Source organism: Bicyclus anynana, chromosome 11 (genome assembly GCF_947172395.1).
Source record: "Bicyclus anynana chromosome 11, ilBicAnyn1.1, whole genome shotgun sequence".
Lineage (NCBI taxonomy): Eukaryota > Metazoa > Arthropoda > Insecta > Lepidoptera > Nymphalidae > Bicyclus > Bicyclus anynana.
Genome location: NC_069093.1, coordinates 11018481 through 11040764, shown reverse-complemented (window position 1 = coordinate 11040764; position 22284 = coordinate 11018481). Strand labels below are relative to the sequence as shown.

General features: G+C 34.4%; 2 protein-coding genes across 10 annotated transcripts in view; one reads left to right on the top strand and one right to left on the bottom strand.

The window, feature by feature from the left end:
* LOC112049054 (G protein-activated inward rectifier potassium channel 3) overlaps nucleotides 1-8369 on the top strand; it is a 55475-nt gene extending 47106 nt beyond the window's left edge. For 2 of the 4 annotated variants that reach the window (XM_024086799.2, XM_052884320.1), the window contains 6 exons: nucleotides 583-762; nucleotides 1351-1540; nucleotides 1758-1882; nucleotides 3087-3192; nucleotides 3810-4191; nucleotides 4706-8369. In XM_024086799.2, coding sequence (XP_023942567.1) covers nucleotides 583-762; nucleotides 1351-1540; nucleotides 1758-1882; nucleotides 3087-3192; nucleotides 3810-4191; nucleotides 4706-4793 — 1071 coding nt within the window. In that variant the 3' untranslated portion in view covers nucleotides 4794-8369. Of the gene's footprint in view, nucleotides 1-206; nucleotides 387-582; nucleotides 763-1350; nucleotides 1541-1757; nucleotides 1883-3086; nucleotides 3193-3809; nucleotides 4192-4705 lie in introns of all 4 variants that reach the window. The other 2 variants (XM_024086798.2, XM_024086800.2) reach the window with 1 other exon arrangement.
* A 10-nt stretch (nucleotides 8370-8379) lies between these two features.
* Nucleotides 8380-22284, bottom strand: part of LOC112049055 (G protein-activated inward rectifier potassium channel 3-like) — a 33327-nt gene continuing 19422 nt past the window's right edge. Inside the window, exons 1-3 of one of the 6 annotated variants that reach the window (XM_024086802.2) lie at nucleotides 21771-22067; nucleotides 20504-21561; nucleotides 8380-9807 (exon numbers count right to left, since the gene is read on the bottom strand). In XM_024086802.2, the coding sequence (XP_023942570.2) occupies nucleotides 9590-9807; nucleotides 20504-21561; nucleotides 21771-21949 (1455 nt within the window). In that variant the 5' untranslated portion in view covers nucleotides 21950-22067 and the 3' untranslated portion in view covers nucleotides 8380-9589. Of the gene's footprint in view, nucleotides 9808-13320; nucleotides 15330-20503; nucleotides 21562-21770; nucleotides 22068-22284 lie in introns of those variants that run through there. The other 5 variants (XM_024086803.2, XM_052884322.1, XM_052884321.1 and 2 more) reach the window with 5 other exon arrangements.

Below are 22284 nucleotides of genomic sequence, written 5' to 3'. Positions count from 1 at the left end.
ATTGTTTTGTTCGATCTATAACTTCATATCGAAGATCTATTTATACAATTTGAATTAAAAAAAAGTTATATTACTTCTTGTTTCATTTTTGAAGAGCTATTTTTATTTTACCGAAACTCTTACCCACTGTGGAGCAACGATATCAATGTTTCCGCCAAGATGATACGTAAATTTAGAACGCTTCACAAGACATTTTCTAATTTTAGGTGGGAATCGTGTTCGCTAAAATGTCTAGACCTAAAAAACGAGCCCAGACCCTGCTTTATTCCCGGAATGCTGTGATATGCCTACGAGATGGCCAACTGTGCCTCATGTTTCGAGTTGGTGACATGAGGAAATCTCATATAGTTGAAGCACATATAAGAGCGCAAATAATTCGCCGCAAGGTATATTATTACGACAAAGCGGAGACTGGTTAGTGATTGGGGATTTCAGTCAGCACGCTTCAAAATCTTTACCTTTACCCAAATCTTCCCACTAATCAACTGGAATTGAAATTGTCCTATCAGATGAAGACACGGCATTTCGGTTTCAATGGTTAAGGAATTTAACTTTTCAAAATTTTCTTTGTCTTGTCCATAGGTGGGTCTAATATTCGCGAAGCTGGCGCGAGCCAAAAAGCGTAACACTACACTCCTTTTCTCGACGAAAGCAGTAATATGCCTGAGAGATGGGGAATTTTGCCTTCTGTTCAGAGTTGGAGACATAAGAAAGTCGCATATTCTGGAAGCACATATACGTGCTCAAGTTATTCGGAAAAAGGTGGGATATGCCTTTATTAAATTTAGTTATTTGCATTTTATTCTACGATAATATTTATTATTTTTATTAGCAAAGACTACTAAAGATTCGTTACTATATAAATTATATTTATTAAGACCCACCTAAGGATTGCGTAACATGCTCATTTTCTATGGATCCACATTGTAAATCTCTAATGCTTTAATGAATGTCGCTTTAGATATTTCAAATCTGGTATCAGGAATTAGACATCTGATACAAGGCTTTACCTTCTGCTTACAGAAACGTAAGATATCTATCTTATAATTTCTAATCTGGTTAATCGATCGGATTAATGCTTTAAATGTGTAATACTATAGATCACGATTCGTTGCTTCCTGCTATTCTGGAAAATTTCATTGACGTCATTAACCTTTTCATATAAAACTCATTAATTATACAAAGACACTGAAACGGCTTTTGATGTAGATAAAATTCATTTTGATGCATGACATATTAATCCATGTAGTATTGTATTTAGTGTACTAACATATTTTGTTTTATCATCATTCTTTAAGAGTTGTACATTGTGTTTGAAGTTCAATGTTATATGATTATGACTTTCGATAGATTACAAGAGAGGGGGAGATGCTGCCATTCTACCAACAAGAGTTGAAGGTGGGGGCTGACGGGGAAGAGGACCGCCTGATGTTCATCTGGCCCATGACCATAGTGCACAAGATTAATGAGAAATCACCTTTATACAACTTATCGGCTTCGGATATGTTGAAGGAGAGGTTCGAGATCGTAGTCATGTTAGGTAAGAATTGTTGAATCACTGAATATTTAAAAATAATGATCCCTGCCCGCTACTGTCAGTTTAAAAGCTATGAATTTAAAAGTACTAAAACGAATTTTGGGTTAACTGGAATCTTTAATATCCTTATAAAATTAAACTAGACCGTCAGTACAGAAAAAAAAATTAATTAAACTAAAATTTTAATACAGCTCTTATATTGTTTCACATTATCTTTCAGAGGGTGTCATAGAGTCGACAGGTATGACGACGCAGGCACGAAGCAGTTACTTACCATCCGAAGTGCAGTGGGGTCACCGTTTCGAAACCATGGTATCATTCCGAAAAGATACAGGAGAATATGAGGTTTGTATATACAACCTTACCCTAACTATTTGTACCCCTAAAATTAATTACACAAACTGGTTTCTTTTTACGGGGTATCATATCAGGTTGTTAACTAGTCACAGGAAAATTACCAAAGTTATTGGGAATGATTAGGTTTTACTGAAAACTTCAACTTATAAAGAAAGAACGTGGTTGACGTAAGTCCGTAAGGGCATTAAAGAAATAGGCCTAAAAGAACACGACGAAAAGAACGAATCAAATTCAAATGGAAAAGCCAACCCCCTATGAACGATGATGAACCAAGGCCAAATAAGAAGAAGAACTTCCACTTATAAGTTATAAGGAAACACGGACACAAGGCGAGAGTTTAAGAAAACATTAGTTTTGATACTTTTATTCCTAGAGATGTATCTGTGGGTTTTGTTAGCGCCAATTTATATTTCCTTATTGAACTTTGTATGTCGTTATTTTCCTTATGTATATATACGCTTATCCTCTATATCTCTTATCACACTTATTCGTAGAACTAATACATCAGTTGAACACTTACCTGTAACCATATGAATAAAAACGTGTGTTCACGACAAATTGAAATTGCAAGTCACAGATGACATCATAACCTGATGTAATGTTTTGTTTCGATATTGTTTTTAAAAAGTAACGGATTTTTTTTTTAAATCTTTTATATAGAAGTACTTATAGAGCTGAAGTTTTGTACATGAAGTTCGTTATTTCAAACTTTTCCATTTATATCAAGGATTAAGTACGCAATACGCTGTAGGAACGTTTGTTACAGCTATTGCAGCGTATCCATAGTAATAATTCGTTCGTACCTTATCCATAAGTTGATAACGAAGTTTATCCAGCGTTATGCATTTTTATAAAAAAATGTTGAACAACAAACGAAGATCGCGCGCATAGCTTTTGCCTCTCACCTTCTACCACATACGGCAGACTATCACAGAGTTATAAAAATATTTCGGGCTATAAGTTTGAAATATTTTTATTCTTTACGTGCGCTACCTCTTATAAAATAGTTGCATCTTCCTAATTTAGAATCTTTTATGTGCTTGAGGACAGCAATTCGCTAATCTTGTCACTTGATGGTTGATGTAAAGTAAATAAGATTTTATTCCAAAAACATAAGCTAAGATCCCTAAGAAAATAGTTATTGCTATAAAGTCATTAATTACATTAATATCATTAAAAAAAATGTTTTCAGGTGGATTACACTAGATTTAACAACACATACGAGGTCGACACTCCCCTATGTTCCGCAAAACAACTCGACGAGTTGCGAGCGACGGTCTCCACTTCGCAGAAACTGGGTAAGTCTTTACCTTAGCAACCTCTTCACTCTGACGTTATTTGTATAATTTATTATCTCAAAGGTAATTTGCATATTCTTAGAATTTGCATCCATTTAGTTACCTGAGCTTTGCGTCGTTTTTTATTAGCTAACGTTTCTAAACATCCTCGTGGTTAATGTTTTGCTTAGGTATACTTCTCACATACATGTTACTTCTATTCATATAGATTTTCAATACAATGTCTTCTTTATATTAAGCTAATTTGTTGGCGTGAAATTCGATATAAAAGATTAAAATATTAATTTTTTTCAGTTTTGTTTTTCATATTTCAGATCTTTTAAATTTTATTTTTGCAATAAGTGTTCAAACATAAGATTTGTAAGGAGATTCTTATCAACGGAGACTAATTGAACCCACAGCGTTAGCGTTAGCGTTAGCGCATTATTTTTCTTTTTGATCAATAACCATGCGCTTGCCTACTATCATGCCTGATGGAATTGTTGATTCCCACTATGAGACTTGCTTGCTTAGAAAGTACCTATTCACTCTTCCATTAACGGTGTTTAGATTGTAGGTGCCGGGAAATCATTGTTAAGGTTCGCATTTCTATATTAATTGCACATTAAATGTTACAGATCGTATGCTGGGAACCATTCCCAAGACATTCTCCAACGATACCCTGGACATGAGTTCTGTTGACTCAATGTCCTTGGACGAGCACATCGAAATCAAGATCCCCGAAGCAAGAGTCAGAGAAAACAGACTAATGGCACAAAACAACTTTGTCCAACATATTAACGAAAAAACTAGAAACGCAAGCCACTCACATTTAGCCGTTGACAATGGTTTAGAGATATATAACAATAATCCACCAGCTGTGGTGACTGAGGTGAAGGAAAAAGAACACGGACACATACATAGAAGTCACAGCCATGCCAGTATGAAGAAAGCTCATGGACTCACTCCTAATGGTATAAACCACGCGGGGAATGGGCATAGCCACCATAAAATTAATAAGTAAGTAAAATTAAAGTACTTTTAAAACTAAAACTTAAAATAATAATATTGAACAAACTTGAAACAAAGTATATACCTAGTAATATTGTAATTGAAATCGAAGTAAATATTGACATGGACTATATTATTTTGATATTGATAAAGCGAAAATATGGAAATATTGAAAAAGCGAAAGCGAAATCGCGGTACTATCGAAACGGTTTTAAGAATCCTTTTTTACATACTTACTGAAATTATGCATAGTTTATATTACATACTGATATCAGTATATCTTAGATTGCATCATCACTTACCATCAGGTGAGATTGTAGTAATTTGTAAAGAATCCAAATTTGAGTTCGTTTAATTCAACTAGATTTAGTCTATGTAATATTCTATTGTTATATTAGGTAGGTATGTAGGTAATAAGTATTCTCTGAATTCTCCGCGAAATTATTATGATGGAGTTGGTTATTAGAATGAGATATCAGATGTGTTAAATAACGTTACTCATCTTTTATATTGTCTTTTGTAGGTCAACAAGCGAAAACCACATAATAGAGAAGAATGTAGCAGCTCCAGTCATTCCCATCCTCGTGACGTCAGCTGACACCGACGCATGACGCGCGCTCCCAGACCATCGCTCCAGGGGAAGGACACACGTTCGCTTCAGTGACGGCAACATTGAAGTAGGTTATAAGTGTAGACGACATACACGTAGATCATCTGCTGTGTAGACTAGATACACGTAGATCATCTGCTGTGTAGACTAGATACACGTAGATCATCTGCTGTGTAGACTAGATACACGTAGATCATCTGCTGTGTAGATAAGATACACGTAGATCATCTGCTGTGTAGACTAGATACACGTAGATCATCTGCTGTGTAGACTACATACACGTAGATCATCTGCTGTGTAGAATAGATACACGTAGATCATCTGCTGTGTAGACAAGATACACGTAGATTATCTGTTGTGTAGACTAGATACACGTTGATCATCTGCTGTGTAGACTAGATACACGTTGATCATCTGCTGTGTAGACTAGATACACGTAGATCATCCGCTGTATACACTAGATACACGTAGATCATCTGCTGTGTACACTAGATATACGTAGATCATCTTCTGTGTACACTAGATATACGTAGATCATCTTCTGTGTACACTAGATACACGTAGATCATCTGCTGTGTAGACTAGATACACGTAGATCATCTGCTGTGTAGACTAGAAAATGTACCTAGTATGGCCCTCTTTTCTTCCACATATATTGAAAAATATTTGTTACTCACACTTGAAATTATTATATACTGTTCTTTCACATTTAGGGAAAAATTATTTATTGTTAGTAGAAAGTTTGTCATACATAAAATTGTTAATTAAGCCATCTTTTTGACTCATCACAGATGGGTTGAAATTGGTATGAATGTATAAAATATTGGAGATGATCTATAGAAAAATGAGTTGTAGTATGTTGTATAAATAGTAAACAATATATTTTTCTGTATTTCATATTAGTAATTTTAAGCAAATAACGTGCCAAACTTAATGCATATTTATGAGATGAATAATTTTTACCTGCAATTCAGTGTGTCACGTGTATTTGGATTTTAAATATTTGTAGTCTTCGTCAGAACAACACAACCATTTTGTTTCAATGAAGTATTTACATTGAAATTATTTTAATAATTATTCTTTCTTAATTCTTGCCTACTTCAACAATAAAGGGTCTTAGGTACTTAGGCCAAGTATTTATTTAGAATACACTAGAGAATTTAATCGGGGTGCTTAGAACTACCAGCTTTAATTTATCGGGTCACGCTTCATACCCCGTCTTAGTATGTAAGATTTATACTTTAGCAGTCTCATAAATAAGAATATTACACGTATTAATTAAGACTTACGCTTAGATTAAATTCAAAATTTTATAATTTTCGTACTTAGATTTAAGAGTAAGCCTAAATTTTTAATGCGTATTTATTTTATTATTGGGACCGTAGAAGTAATTGGTTTTCTATCAATAGTCAAACTGGAGATAGAAAATTTTCCATTTAAAAGTTCAATGTCACATAAAGGTTAACATTAATCTGTATGACCATGACTAAACCGAATTTCCTTATGACGTAGTCAAACATACGGCCCCTGTTTTATAGTTAAAAATTTTATTGTACAAAATGTCGTACCAGTTATGTATTGGATTTGATGTAGTGTTTGTATATGATGTCTCAAATAATGTATAAATGGATTTAATCCAAATATATTTTATGACAAATTGTATCAAGCTACATGAATTGCTATGAACGTACAAATATTATACTAAGGTGCCAATAGATTATATGTTTACGCCAATTTAGTGGAATTCAAAGGCGCTTCCAAGGTATAAGGATAAATCATAATATTGTTATTTACCTAGATAATTTTTGAGACCATTTCTGTCTGAGAGTGTTTGTTATCCGAATGACATCAGACGTTAGAATTTATTTTAGTTATTTCAACTACGATAAATTTACTAGAAATGGATAAATAATAAAACATAACCATCCAGATTTCAGTTAACAATATACCTTTATGATATAAAGTTAATATACATCTTGGAAATATTTAAAAATTTTGAAGTTTTATAAACTTAGGTAAAAGTTTCTATATTTTCAAACATTTTTGCTTTTTCAAAATGCAGTATATGGACTTAGCTAATTATTTTTTATTGTAATAAATCCTTGAATTAAAACTAACTACTTAAATTATTCACGTCGTGTAAAGAATTGTACAAAAATAGTTCCTTTTTGAGGCAAAGTTACTTTAGTACTTAGTTATGAATTTTTGGAAATTATTCTAACTTTTTGGATCACTAATTTTACATATAAATGTGTTAGAATAAGTGTTAGTTCTGCTAATGCTTCAGTTTGTACTTACTACTACGCTCCTTGTTTATTTTATGTTTATGAAATCTTTGATTTTTACATACTTATAAACTGGAAAAATGTAATTTAGAATTACAGTATGTAATACTATTGGTATTGGTAGTAATTACACAGGCAATTGATTTTTTTTTTATATTTAGGTACTTTGTCACCATCGCACCCTTAGCAGAGAATTATTTTATGAAAATTTGTATCACATTTTGAGGGAAATTTGCAATATCCACTAATATAAAAATTACAAATCTAATTAGATCGGACTGATATATAATAAATTAAATAAATTTATTTATTTTTAGAACTAGAACAATAAATACATTTCGTACTTAATATTTTAATACAGCTATTTGAACATATCTGTTGTCATATACCTATTTATTGATATATTCCTTTTATTAATTTTATAGCAGTAGTTAAGTATACAGTAATAAAAAATCATATAATTATTACACTTATTCTATTATAATAATGAATTATAATTAGTATTGCATCAACCAGAGTCCAGCAATAAATAGAAATCTCAGGCTCAGATTTCGTCTTTCGTCACTTTGTCTTGATCTGTGAGTATGTTCAACACATTTTAAATACTTCTCTATAGTAGATTTATTACATTACATTATTATTTAAATTCGAAACGTCTAACGATTTCATTATGTCGGCATTGTATAAAATTAATATACTTTGAGGAAAAACGTTACAAATTATTTGTATAAGGAAAAGCAACAAAATAACTTGGCTGTTATAGTTTTAATGATTGAATGTTGGGTCTATATTTTTTATTATCCATACTGTCACGTGATCATCTCTATCGTATTTTTTACTATAAAACTATCAAAATTATCCCCGGATTATTCGCAATTTGTCGGAATCCGGACTCATATACTCAGAGGCACAATTATCCGCGCACTTTAATATACTCGCGTCATATTATAAGTGGGTGGATAATTGTGCCTCTGAGTATATAATAGTTCTCATATTCAGACTCATAAAGTACGATATACGTTCTTTGGACTAACGGTGTGCCTTAAAGCCATTAAAAGCTATTCGTACAGTTAGAGGAGAAAGGGGCACTTAAGTCATGATCAAAAACACTTTTTTTTTTTAAATACAGGTACAGTTAACGATAATATGTTACAAAATGTATTCCCAACTTAAAATGTCAGACATCAGGGGCCCAAGCGGCGCAGGCGCCGCCATGTTTTTTCAATAAAAAGCTTATGTCGCTGATAATTATTATGTATTTTATAATTATAATAAATTATGGTATTTATAATTACACGAGTTTTAATACAACCAACTTATAAATAAGTATAAACAATTAAAACATTTTGATTACTGTGTCGGTACATTCTTGCAATGTTAATAAACGTAGGTATAATTAACTAATGTAATTAGTAATTCTAAGTAAATAACTTGCAGCTATCAATAAATATCTGATAATTATTTTTATTAATATCTGAATGAGATGAAAATACATACCTAAACTCTATTCCTAAAAAAAATAAACATGTGTCTTTAATAATTAATTGTATAAAATTAGGAGAATGGTTGTCCTTCAAAAACACTACAATTGGTAAGTAATTTTAAAATAAGGAAATAATCTCTACCTTTTAGAATAAATATGTAGAGAGGTCAATTCTGTACCTATATGAAATATATTACCAAAATATCAGGGGATGAAGTGAGCGATATTGATGCCAAAAATACAATCAATAAAATTCTTGTCTGTCTGTTTGTCCGTATGTTCGTTATAGAAACAAAAACTACTCGACGGATTTTAACGAAACTTGGTACAAATAGTCATCATACTCCTGGGCAGTATACTTTTCATCACGCTACGATCAGTAGGAGCAAAGCAGTGAAGGAAAATGTTGGGAAAACGGCAGAAGTTACTCGATTTTTACAGCGATACTACTGTTAAAAAGGTCTAAGGGCAGACGAAGTCGCGGGCAAACCATTGGCAATATTTAATTTGTTATAAAAAACTTTTCATCCAGTATAAAGATGGGTCCTCGGACCATATCCAGACCGCAACTCACCGCTAGAAGAGGTCTAGCGGTGAGTTGCGGTCTGGATATGGTTTGTACATACCAAGTACCCACATTGATTAGTTTGTATTGTCGTTGGTTGCCCACGTTTTTTTGCTAATTTAGCTACTCGATAACAGATGGCGCTGTGACGGGACGTTCTTTTTAAATTATGTCCATTGGTTTCTCCATCCAGTGCACTTAACGTATACTATTCAATAATATAGTTAATTAATTAACGTTTATAAAAAACTATTATTTTCTATTGGATGGACTGTGGTGTATAAATAAATTTATTTATCATGACCAGAAAGTTATTACACCTCACCATGTTGCGGAAATAAATGGAACTAATTTATCCAATAACAAACTAAGCACAGACTGCATAGAAATACATGTGGCGCCCCCAATCTAAAATTTTTAAACTGGTCATTTACCTAAAACTAAATCATTGGCCTAATACCAGTTTAACTTATAACGTTCGTCCTATCATTAGTATTTGATTCCTCCTCTTCACTGGAAGATGAACATTCTTCATTGTTGAAGTAGTGTGACGGGTATTTTGGGAGACCCGGTTTGGTTGACAAACTGGCTCTTCTTAGAGCGTCAACCACTAATCTGTCGGTCATATTGGTGAGAGGTGACGAAGGCTTGTCGTATATTGTCTCGGGTATTGATGCGTAACCTGAAAATGAAATAATTTTACATTTATTACAAGTCCTTTATGGAGTGGTGTAGACGAGCTAATGTGTATCTAAGTATAAAGTGACGTATCTACCCACAGATTAATCAATAAGCAGATGGAGCGCACGGAACGCGACGGTTTCGTACCCGTCACAAATACAAAATTAAAAAACGAATACATTCTCGAGTCAGTATGACACAAAGCGTCGTTTCAGTAATTTTCAATATTATTCAAGAAAAATGGCTTTGTTTTAAAATATTCTAAAAACTGTTCACAAAAACTAAAGAAATAAGATGGAGTATTTTTTTATTGGGAATTATTGATTATTATATAAAGTTACGTAATTATTTAGTAAGTGTTAAATTTGGAAATACAAATTATTTGTATTTCTAAATTTTCACTATCACACTACACACACTATAACACTTTTCACTATCTGATGAACCGATTTAGATAAATTTTGCTACAGTTATAAATAGGACCTTGAAGCAGAACATAGGCTACGTTTTATTCTGGGAAAATCCATGATTAAGGCAGGATTTGCAAATAGTAAGAGTAATTTTTATAGATATTTTCTAGGCGAGTGCATTGACAAAACAACTATATCTTACCATATTACGTGCACTTACCATCAAGTGTGGTCGTGGTCAAGCGATCTATCTCCTTTTAAATTTTTAATTTAAGTATAACCTATACCTATAAATTATTTTTGACATACATAAAATCTATCTGTTATTTCTAATCTCTGTGGTGTTATTTAACTAATCCGTTATGTATAGCGGAGGTCAGGTGGCACTCGGGTCGCGTATAATGTAAATATTTTAATAGATATTTATGATCTAAGGGTACTCACACACTAGACGGCCACGAGTACTAGCACGGCCATAACGACTAGGTGGCCTAGTCACTAACTTTTATTTATTTATCATTAACGATATTTTATACTATAGATATGTTACGTGTCTACAAAATCACCGCAAAAAGTCATTAGAACTCTACTGAGCGCACATCTGAACACACATTTTTTTTTTTTTTTTAATATTTACAAGTTAGCCCTTGACTACAATCTCACCTGATGGTAAGTGATGATGCAGTCTAAGATGGAAGCGGGCTAACTTGTTAGGAGGAGGATGAAAATCCACAATCCTTTCGGTTTCTACACGACATCGTACCGGAACGCTAAATCGCTTGGCGATACGTCTTTGCCGGTAGGGTGGTAACTAGCCACGGCCCAAGCCTCCCACCAGCCAGACCTGGACTAATTAAGAAAATCTCAATCTGTCCAGCCGGGAACCGAACCCAGGACCTCCGATTTGTAAATCCACCGCGCATACCACTGCGCCACGGAGGCCGTCAATACATGCACAAGTGTTTACTTACATATTATATATTCATAAATATATAGTTTTTTACACTTCTCGACTTAACACACAACTCGACAATGTAGACAATATTTATGTATTATTTGTTTATATAACTTTCGTTGTTTACTATGCGACTAAATGAAATCACGTCAATTAGGCGCCTTGTTGGCCTCAGTTTCGACGTACTATCTATAATATAAAATATCGGTAATTAACATCAAATCAAATGCATTTTTCTTATTTTGTAAAACCTGTTGTTAACGAAAATCACAATGTCAAACATACCAGTTAATCATTTTGATCAGTTAGTAATATATAATGGTGAATACCAAATCACCTGACTTAAGAATCACTAACAGTTAGTAAATTTCGTAAATATCCACCAAAGTTAGTGAATAGGCCCTATCCTAAAAACTTGCTGATCTAAACTGAAAAACGCCTAATTATGAACTTATAATACAAGTATATTAACTTGGTCGTACCGGCCAAATGTTGCTTATGGAGATATGGAGCTGATACCCACCACTCTTGAACTATGCAGGTTGGCAGGGTAATTACGCTTTATTTTGACTATACGTTCACTAATCGATCACGATCATGATCACGATCACTATTAGATAGATATTAATGACAATGTATATTATATGTAGATAATATCCAGGACCGACGACATAACGAGGCACGGGGACTCCTTGCTAAAAACACTGAAAGTTCGTAGAAAGAAAAGGTAATGTGTTTCATAGCCACGTGGTGTTAACATTAACATACGACGAAAGACATATCAATAGTAATTCAATGATCTCGAGAAAAGAAAAAGACAAAATTAGTAGTCCCAGTCTCATCTCTTTTGATTCAACGCAATGAAAGAAATAGCTATATTTCCGGTAGCGCCGAGACTTGACTTTTGTCTATTTCTCTTAACGAAATACTTCGTTTGGTCGCATGTTAAACCCACACTCGAACCCAAGACCTCGTGATCTGAATCCACGTAGTCTAACCACTGGACCGAGGTAGTCGTTGGCACACTACGAGCCAAACTTCTAATATGCTTCGTCCGTTAGACATTATGACAAATCCACCACGCCACACTAAATAATTATTAACACACCCAAATATAAACGCCACAACCAACATACCTTTCAATCTCACACCACAAAAGCAATACTTACGGTCAGCATTATGTTAGTATAGAACTCTCGGTTTAATTCAACTCCAAGACTAAATAAAAGCATCAGGAAGATGCCTACATTTACTTTTAAAAGTCAATGAAACATTGAAAAACTATTGTAAATTTTCAAGTATATCCAAGTATCTACTTAACGTAGATAATAATAAGTTCAAACTACCTACAACTTTTCAAATCTTGTAAATTGGGGTTAATATTTTAACCCCAATTATAAAAAACTTATCCATAAGAAAATGTTATAACCACATTTCAATTAACAGAGATCCCTGAAAATATCTATGATCCGAAATGTTTTTCCTTACTTCGTATTTTAAATATTTTAATTTTATTTTATGCTGAGAGCACATGTACTAAATGAATTTGAGCACTTGGATTTTGTATGTTGAAAATAGCTGCATAAACTCGTAACACAACCAAATCTTTTTATTTTTATTGGCCTAGCCCTGAACCCCTGGAATAATTGTTGCCGAATTTGCTACGGGACCAATGCGGTAGTTGATTTAATTTAGGCATATAAATGTCATCCTGGACCCTGGTAAATGAGTACTCAGTTCCGCAGCACTATTATCTAACGATGTTTTTTTAACTAGACAGTCCGAGTGTCGGTTTTGTCTCTATATATCTCTATCTTTTGCATGGTGTTAGACAGAGAGGTGTAGAGACAAACTCGAGACACACAGCAGAGTTATAAAAACATTGTTTAATTAAGTAGCAATTCTAGCAAGAATAGCGCTACACTATTCTTTAACGATGGCTTTAACTTGATAGTGCTAGTTTTGGATTCCTCTTTACCTCTCTCTTTTTTTAGTATGGTGTTACTGAGAGAGAAATAGAGACAAACTAGAGACTACTAGAGAACTAGAGTAATAAACACATTGTCACAAACTAGCGCTAGGTACCTATTAATTGAAATGTAACTTCGCAAGTGACGCTTTTAAAGGCATTGTAAATTAAACACGAATCAACGCAACAACATAAATTATTCATTCAATATTTACATCGAAGGGGATTTATTCATATACACTGTGATCGCTATCTCTTGTATATTATGATGACATACACATTGTTACAATAAAACAAATATTGATAACAATAATGCCAACATGACAAAATAGTTAAATATAATATGAGATTTTACATAATATTCTTTCATAACAACACGAGAATGGTAACTTATAGTACGAGATCCGGCATAAGAAATATACACCCTCATCTGTTATTTACTAGGGATAAGAAATAAATGATGGACATTGACCACATTTCAAATAGGTTACCTAGTTAAATAGCGGTTGGACAATATCAAAAGATTACATTTTTAATTAAATTTATTTTATCTACTTCCCTCATTGGTTAATTAAAGAAACCGTGCACTAGTTAAAACAATTAAAAAAAGGTTGCCTTCTTTCACCATTACAACTAAGAGGTTTCCAGATATAAACATAGGTAAGTAAATATTATTTATATAATATACCCTCATCAATTATGTAATCGTCTAATCTGTAAAATGAAAGCTCATTTTAAGCTCAATGTAATTCTGTATTAATTACCTTTTATCTAGTTCACGGTTTCTTAGATTTGATGTAATATGTATCTGGACATGGACGCTATTTAACTACGCACTGTGAATATTATCTATCATTTATTTCTTATCACTAATAAATAACTGATGAGAGTATATATTTCTGATGCCGGGTCTTAGACCATTACGGTATTTTGATGACATTCTAAATATTTATTATACACGTAAGCTTATACCTAAATATACATCTGATATTCGAATATTGTATAATTAAAATATATAATGGAATGTTAGCAGTGATTAATTTAAAATACACATCCTTCAGGAAGACAATAGGTACATTTTGATTTCATATAAGATTCATTTGTTTTAAAAATATTTCTTCAAACGAGATTCTAAAAATACTTTACATTTTACCTATTATCATATTAAAATAATTAGCTAAAAATTCTCATACAAAAATATTTTGGAATGCGTTTTAGTATTTTGCACAACCTTTTAAAACAATCACAAACACTTTCTTTCTTCACTAGGGAGGGTATATTATTATATGGAGGAATAATTCTATAAATAATTAATTACTTTTTAGTGTGACTAGCAAAAATAAATCAATTGAGAAAATGCAAACATTTGGATCTATAACACTGTATCTAGCTCGGTCTTAATAGTTATAAAAATTAAAATATTTGTATTATTTTTGAATTAACAGTTAATTAACTATTACTTTATGCAATCCATATTTAGTTATATTATTGGTAGTGAACTACATTAACTGAACCAAAAGTGGACTACCATTAAAAATATGGAATTACATTTTCATATAGGTACTTTTGTGACTTAGAAACCAAAATTATACATTTGTTGTATGTAAACCATTAAACTATACTTACTGTTTTGTTTTGAGTTATCAGTTTTCCATCAAAAATTTCAGTCGGTAGCTAGTAAGTATAGCAACTTCACACAAATAGTCATTTAACTACCCATATTTTTACATTTACCCGAATTCTGGCATGCATTATTACACCAATCATAAGTGAAATATGGCCTCCGAACTACGAACAAGAGCGAATCCCCATCAGTGCGTTGCGTCGTTTTCTATATATTTTAAATTACATGCCACAATTAAGCTTTGCTTCGACACAGGTGACGTTTCAACGGACAATGTGCTCATTTTTGGTACTGACTGGGTTTGTGCAACGCAGGTGTAGCATACAATGATCCATTGCGACGGCGCAACGCAACGCACTAATAAGGCATCGCCCTATGTGTTACCTATCGTAGCATTACTAGATATTGAAACCGTACTTCAACGCCATGCTATCGTGGTATGAAACCTCTTTCTACAATGTGACAGTGAAGTCACCGTTCTTCTGTTCGGCTTTGGGCGGCGGCGCGGGGCTGTCTGGGCGGGCGGGGCGTTCGGGCATCTTTAGCACCAAGTGTTCCGTGCTCTCTGCGACACATCACAAACAAACAGTTACGTCCGCTGCACTCACACAATAATATTGCCAATAAAATATTGTCAATATAATATTATTGACAATAAAATATTGTCAATAAAATGGTGACAATATAATATTATTGACAATAATATATTGTTAATATAATACTGTCAATAAACTAGCGTTAAGTATTTTAACTGGTACCCCATAAGAAAGTAAAATGTTACTGTAATTTTGAGTACAATATTAATATTTATGGTATGTATAGATTTTCGCGATGGATATTTATTGGAAGAGGCTTTGGTGGTGGAAAGGCTTGTTTGTGATACTGAAGGAGCGTTAGCTAAGAAGAGACATGTGGTTGCTAACGGGTTTTTGGTAAACGGGCTTCGATGTCAAAGGTCTTCCCTTATATCACTCCAAATTATTTAACAATGCGCTTCTGCTGTAGCTTCAATTAGCTTACACACTCAATCGCGTTTATGCTGTCACCTTACCAAACCGTCTTCAGAATATTTTTTGATCATCTGTATATACGGCTTTACCCTACTTTATCGACAAAATGTTGACAATATTATTGTGTGTATGGGAGGCACCTTAAGGTAGAGACAAACTGGTATCGCTTGCAAAAGTAATAAGGTAATAAGGATACATAAAACCTAAAAATTAAATAAATTCTTCATTTGTCTAGTTTAAGTATTAAAGAATTATTGAATCTTTAGTCTTGAAAGTCAAATATTAGGCAAATCTGTCTCTATCTTTATACGCAATTGTAATCTACCTTAATATACTTAAAACATAAAATATATATATAAATAAATGTGTCGATTAAAAAGAGCGTTGATGATCTACCTAATAATTTCAGAAAATCACGAGAAGAGGTGCGTATCTATCTATATATATAAAAATGAATTGCTGTTCGTTAGTCTCGCTAAAACTCGAGAACGGCTGAACGGATTTATCTCTTCAAATGTTCGTGGAGGTATAGGGAAGGTTTAAAAGGTGAGAAAAATTAGAATATTTGCCGGGAAAACCATAAAAACAACCCTTTTCTATTTCCCATACAAACGTTTAAGAGTCAAGGGGTAGGGTATGGTAGGGGTACAGTAGTGTAGAGTAGGGATAGGGAAGAAGTGCACATAAGTCAAAGCGAAGCTTGACCGGGTCCACTAGTGTTAAATAAATTGGGGTGTTAGTATTGGACCGCATCCGATCCGGGGCATGCACCTCCAACTTTTCAGTGGTGGTGGACTGGATCCTCTGAGAGGAGACTCGTGCTCTACAGTGACCCGAACATGGGTTGTTAATAATGATTATTATTAACAATACCCGTAAATCCCCGATTGAAAACTTCCGGATGCCCGCTATTTGTTAAACATGTGAAAATCATAACTATTTGCTTTGCCGTTGACGGTTGAAGAATACTTCTACCACATTAATGCACCTAAATTGAAAAAAAATCATTCTTTCGTAATTCGAAATGAAAAAAAGCTCACTGCCGCAGGTCGACCATCTACGCTCTTTTTACTTGACGCCAAATATAGTATGTATACAAATAAAATAATAAATATGTTATATGAAAATAAGTCTCGAACTAGTTACATGCGGATGCTATGCTATGCTTTAAATAACAAAAAGTGCAGGAAGATTACAGAATACAATGATTGTGACCAATGGCATTAGTGTGATGTATTTTTAGTAGGATTTTTATCACTTACATACTTGCATTGATTTCATTGAGCCATGGTTATCAGCATTAACATTACATATCAGTATATTTACAAAAAAGTAAAAAATAGAACGTAAAAGTAAAAGATATACACATAATTCAATAATTTTGATAAAACTGCTAAAATTATTATAATAGGTTTGTGGCATCACTCGTAGACGTAATAATATACAAAATAACTTAAGCCTTCATTACCTCCTTATTCAAACAATATAAGTGGGAAGATCTTTAAAAAATATACCAGTATGTGGGCTTCGTAGCATCTAAAACTATCGAATTCACAATTTACAAAATTATAAACAAAAATATTTCAATGTTGCAAATATTCCTTTGGAATTTCCCTATTTAGCATAAATAATAAACGCCCTCAACAAGTTTTTTTAATGCCAATCAAAGTAAATAAGTAATAATATTTATTAAATATCTCTATGGTCTCATAGCGCAAAGCTATGACCAACACTTTACGGAGGTTGGCTGTTGGATCAAAAGTTTGATACAGATGGTAATAACTTTTGAGGCTGTGTTTAATGTAAGGAGGTTCCTCACTCTAGAGTAGCCCTCAAAACAGCCAGCGGGAGGACTGGATTTTTAAAAAAACCTCAGATACAGTAATACGATAGTTGTTTCAGTGGTCTACACAGCGCAAAGCTATGACCAACACTTTAAGAAGGTTGGCTGTTGGACCAAGAGTTTGATACAGATGGTAGTAACTCTTGAGACTGCGTGTACTGTAAGGAGGTACCTCACTCTAGAGCCCTGACAATCGCTTAGGCCCTCAAAACACCCAGCAGGAGGACTGGATTTTTTCAAGTTGAGTAATATTTATAAAAAAAACTCAGATACAGTAATACAATAGTTGTTTCAGAGGTCTACACAGCGCAAAGCTATGACCAACACTTTGAGAAGGTTGGCTGTTGGACCAGTTTGATACAGATGTAACTCTTGAGACCGCGTTTAATGTAAGGAGGTTGCTCACTCTACAGCCCTGACAATTGGTTGCCTGGGATCTCAAAACTCCTTGCGGAAAATACTGGATTTCGTTTCTAAGTTCATATTTCGTGAATATATTTTCATAAGCATTGTTGAAAATTAAAAAAATTGTGTAGATAAACTAAAAAACTATATCTTCCACATGAAATGCAGACGGTAAATTACCCATTAGTATAATAATGTGAAGCAGTAAATTCAATCGCCTGTCTGACAATTTAAGTAATACAAAACCAAATTGTTTATGTTGCTCTTCGGGCAAATGGCGCTAAATTAGCCATTTGCACTGACAATTGTTCTTGAAACGTGAGAGAAATATTACATGTATATCCTGTGTCAAAAAGGGGAGTGTTGAATTATTTGACATTGAATTATTTGACCGTTGCGATACATCCTGTCAAGATTACGGTGGGAAAGAACTAATTTTAAATCTTTTGCTTGTCGGTGCCTACGCTACTAAGGCTTAAGCACCTGTAATTTCAAAGGTAAATACCATCGATTCCCAGACTGGTCCAGATGGACCCCCAGGGGTATACGTAGGACTCGGCGGGGGTCTACGTTGACGTGACATAAAAATGGGGCTCACGATTCGTAAGCGGGGTTCCACGAAAATTTATCTGGTTTCATACCGAATGGGGAGTTCACTAAATAAAATAATTGTGAATTGATTACTTCCTTGTGCTGTGACTAAATATCAAAAATGAAATAGAGTACTTCCCTGGCCGAGCTTTGTCACAAAGAACTCTACTACAACGAAAATTTTATATTTGTGCACAATAATCATTTTAGTACATAAATTTAAAAAAAAATATATTTTAATTTTTTTTAATACATTCATAGTTAATAGGGAAGGTAGAATACTGAACGTGAAAAATTAAAGAGACTATTGAAACGTTTGATAATAACTTAAATTGAAGCTACGTAGGTTCTACACTCTACAAACAGTGCAACTTTATCAAAGCTTTGTTTTTATTAAAACAGTTCTAAAGTAGGTATTATTTATATAAAGTATACTATTGGTATAAAGTATACCATTGGTATAAAGTATTAACTTTTTAAAACCATACACATAATATACATAAAACTTTCATCTCAAGCTATTTTTACCTATTATGTTATTTATTATTATAATCGACTAGCGGACGCCCGCGACTTCGTCCGCGTGAAAGTCGATGTAACATTTAACTACCCCTACCCTAGCCCCACCCTACCCTATCCATACCCTACCCCCTACCCCTACCCTACCCTACCCTACCCTACCCCTATTTTTTTTGCTATAAACCTCACGGAGCCCGAGACCTTTCCAACGAATGCAAAACCGTGGAAATCGGTTCGTGCGTTCTGGAGTTATAGCGTCAGGAAGGAAAACCCGACTTATTTTTATATAGTAAATAGATAGATGATTTCCTATATAAAATCTGATATATATACCGAGAGTTATATCTATAACTGCTTGAGATTAGCATTTTAAACATACAGATACGGAATAAACTTTATAATATGCAGTGATGCTGATACTTTAATCGTATATACGAGTATATACAAGTAGTAACTATATAAGTTATGCGACGCTTGACAAGAGCTCACGTGAATGTACTAAGAAGTTATGAATAATAAAGGTATCTACATCAACACTAATATCCCCTGTTGTTCTCACTTCTCAGAAACTATTTGTGATTCAGGCAAAATTGTAGTATTATGTAGGTATATACTTTAGGCATCAACAACTCACTACAAAATGAGCCATATTAATAATTCCAGAATCACATGAGATTAAAAAAATGAAAATTGAATTAAGTTTATTACGAAAATACCTAAAATAAACTAATACAATGGAAATCGATGGCAATCACAGAATGCTACGAAAACAGTTTTCTGATTTCGTTTGAAGTTTGCTTCTTTTTCGTAAAACTAATAAAATAATAATATATGTATCCGTTTAACCTATTAAATTTTATGTGTTTGTTTAATAGAAACACAGTATAATTTATGTCTGATTAAAATAAAATAATTATAAGAAAACAGTAAGAGAACTTGGTGCAAATGATCGTTAAATAGTATGATTGTGTTTAATGTGTGCAAAATAGGTTAAAAGCATATTAATGTGAAAATTGTTATTCCGCCGTGCAATCAATCCTTAGGTAATAAATAGGGTATTATCATTTGAAGTAACAACTGAGATAGTTCGTTTGTTGACCTTAGATAAATACTGTCGTAGATAAATTCTAAGCATCGCACCGCGGAAATGCAAATCTGCGACACTCGAGTTACGACTGTAGATACAGACTTGATGATCTTGTTAACAAGAAATTTGATGTTCTAAATGCCGACGTATCAACGAGATAATATCATTTATGCTAAGATAAGCTGACATAAAAAGCAAACATTAAAACAGTTATAATTTTTCGTTCTGCACAATTATCCAACCACCAAATTCAGCGCTTGGTCTTAGTCTAAACAAAAACTCACCGATAGATCTGCGATCAGCTTGGTTTCCGTAGAACTCGTCTAGTTCCTTGGCGGAACACAATGGCGTGTCGACCTGAGTGGTCTCCTCGAATTTAGAATAATCTACTTCGTATCCCTGACGTTCACGATTGTATGTCACTAACGGCACAAATCTGTGTCCCCACATTATTTCACTTGTCGTATAACTAGAGCGCGCTTGCGTCGTTTGACCCGTCGATTCGATTGTTCCCTCTAAAATAACTACGATCTCGAACTTTTCTTGAAGTACATCCGCAGCTGACACTCCATAGAAAGGACTGTTCGCGTTTATCCGATGCACCATCGTTATCGGCCAGATGAAGAAAAGATTACTATCACAACCGTCAGCATTCAGCTCTAATTCTGTTTGATAATGCGACAAAAGTTCTCCTTCCTTTGTTGTCCTGGAGCGAATTAATTGGGCCCTTACGCTGGCACCGATGATATGTGACTTCCTCAGGTCGCCGACTCTAAACATTAGACTTAATTCACCGTCTCTCTGGCAGACTACAGCGTGTTTCGAGAACAAAAGTGTTTGTGTCCTGTGTTTGGGTCTCGTCATTTTGGCGAACACAATTCCCACCATGAACGCTTGAATCATAACACCCACTATACTCTGTAAGCACATAATAAATATCGCCTCAGGACATTCCTCCGTAGTCGTACGGGCGCCATAACCGATGGTGTGTTGCGTTTCAATACTGAACAAGAAGCATGATGTGAAATCGAAGATGTTAAAGACACAAGGTTTCCAACCGTTGCTTTCTTGCATAGGCGGTAGATGATCCAGTTCCAGATCTCCATGGGTGAATGCAATCAGCCACCAAATAAGAGCGAATCCCAGCCAGGACAAAATGAAGGAGAGCGTAAACACCAGTAAAGTCCACCTCCACTGCGCGTCCACGAGTGTCGTGAACATATCCTGAAGGAACCGCAAACGCCGCTGTGAGATCCGTGACTTGAGAATATTGCATTCGCCATTTTTGAGGATCGCCCTTCGTCTCGTTCTTCTAGAAGCGCCGTGTCGATGCGAGCGGCTCCTGTAAACAAGTATACAGAATATCGATTACACAGTTCCGATTCAATGATTAAACATATGCACTTGGAGTACAAGTGTGAACGCGTAGATCACGCTCTACGACGCTACGGCCTTCGTCAATGTTAATATTCTTAATGTGTAACAATAAAACATAAACATAATTTAAATAAATCCACATAAAACATAAAACAAAACAGTAAGCGACAGTACAGGGATTTGGTGGGCGAAGACGGCACAGGTCGCTGATCGAACCTCTTGCTGCCAGTGCCAGTGGGGTAGTAGACTCCGGGGGAGAGGTTGCCGTTCCCGGGGACAGTCTTGACTTTGAGCCACTCGTCGGGCAGGAGTTGGGCCTCCTCGCGGCTGGCGGGCGACTCCGGGTCGTGCATGGCTCCGTGCGCGCGGCTCACTCGCGGCCGGTCGTCTGCCACATCATCCCCCGGCGCTCTGCCTCCTGAAGCATCGCACGCGATAATGTCTCGATCACGACTGTGTGCTCTTGCGACGCGTTAAACGACTTGTAATTGTATCGCGAAATTCTATATCACAAATTATCAGCCACGGAAAACAAATTAACGCCAGTTTGAATTTCGACGCAACGCTTACGGGGTGTTTGATGTTTACGATTATTTTGGGAACGTAAATGGTTTGTTTGGACTGATTTGAAATAATTTTTATTTGAACATCACTGAGCATTTAATTTGCTTTAAAATGATTATTATTG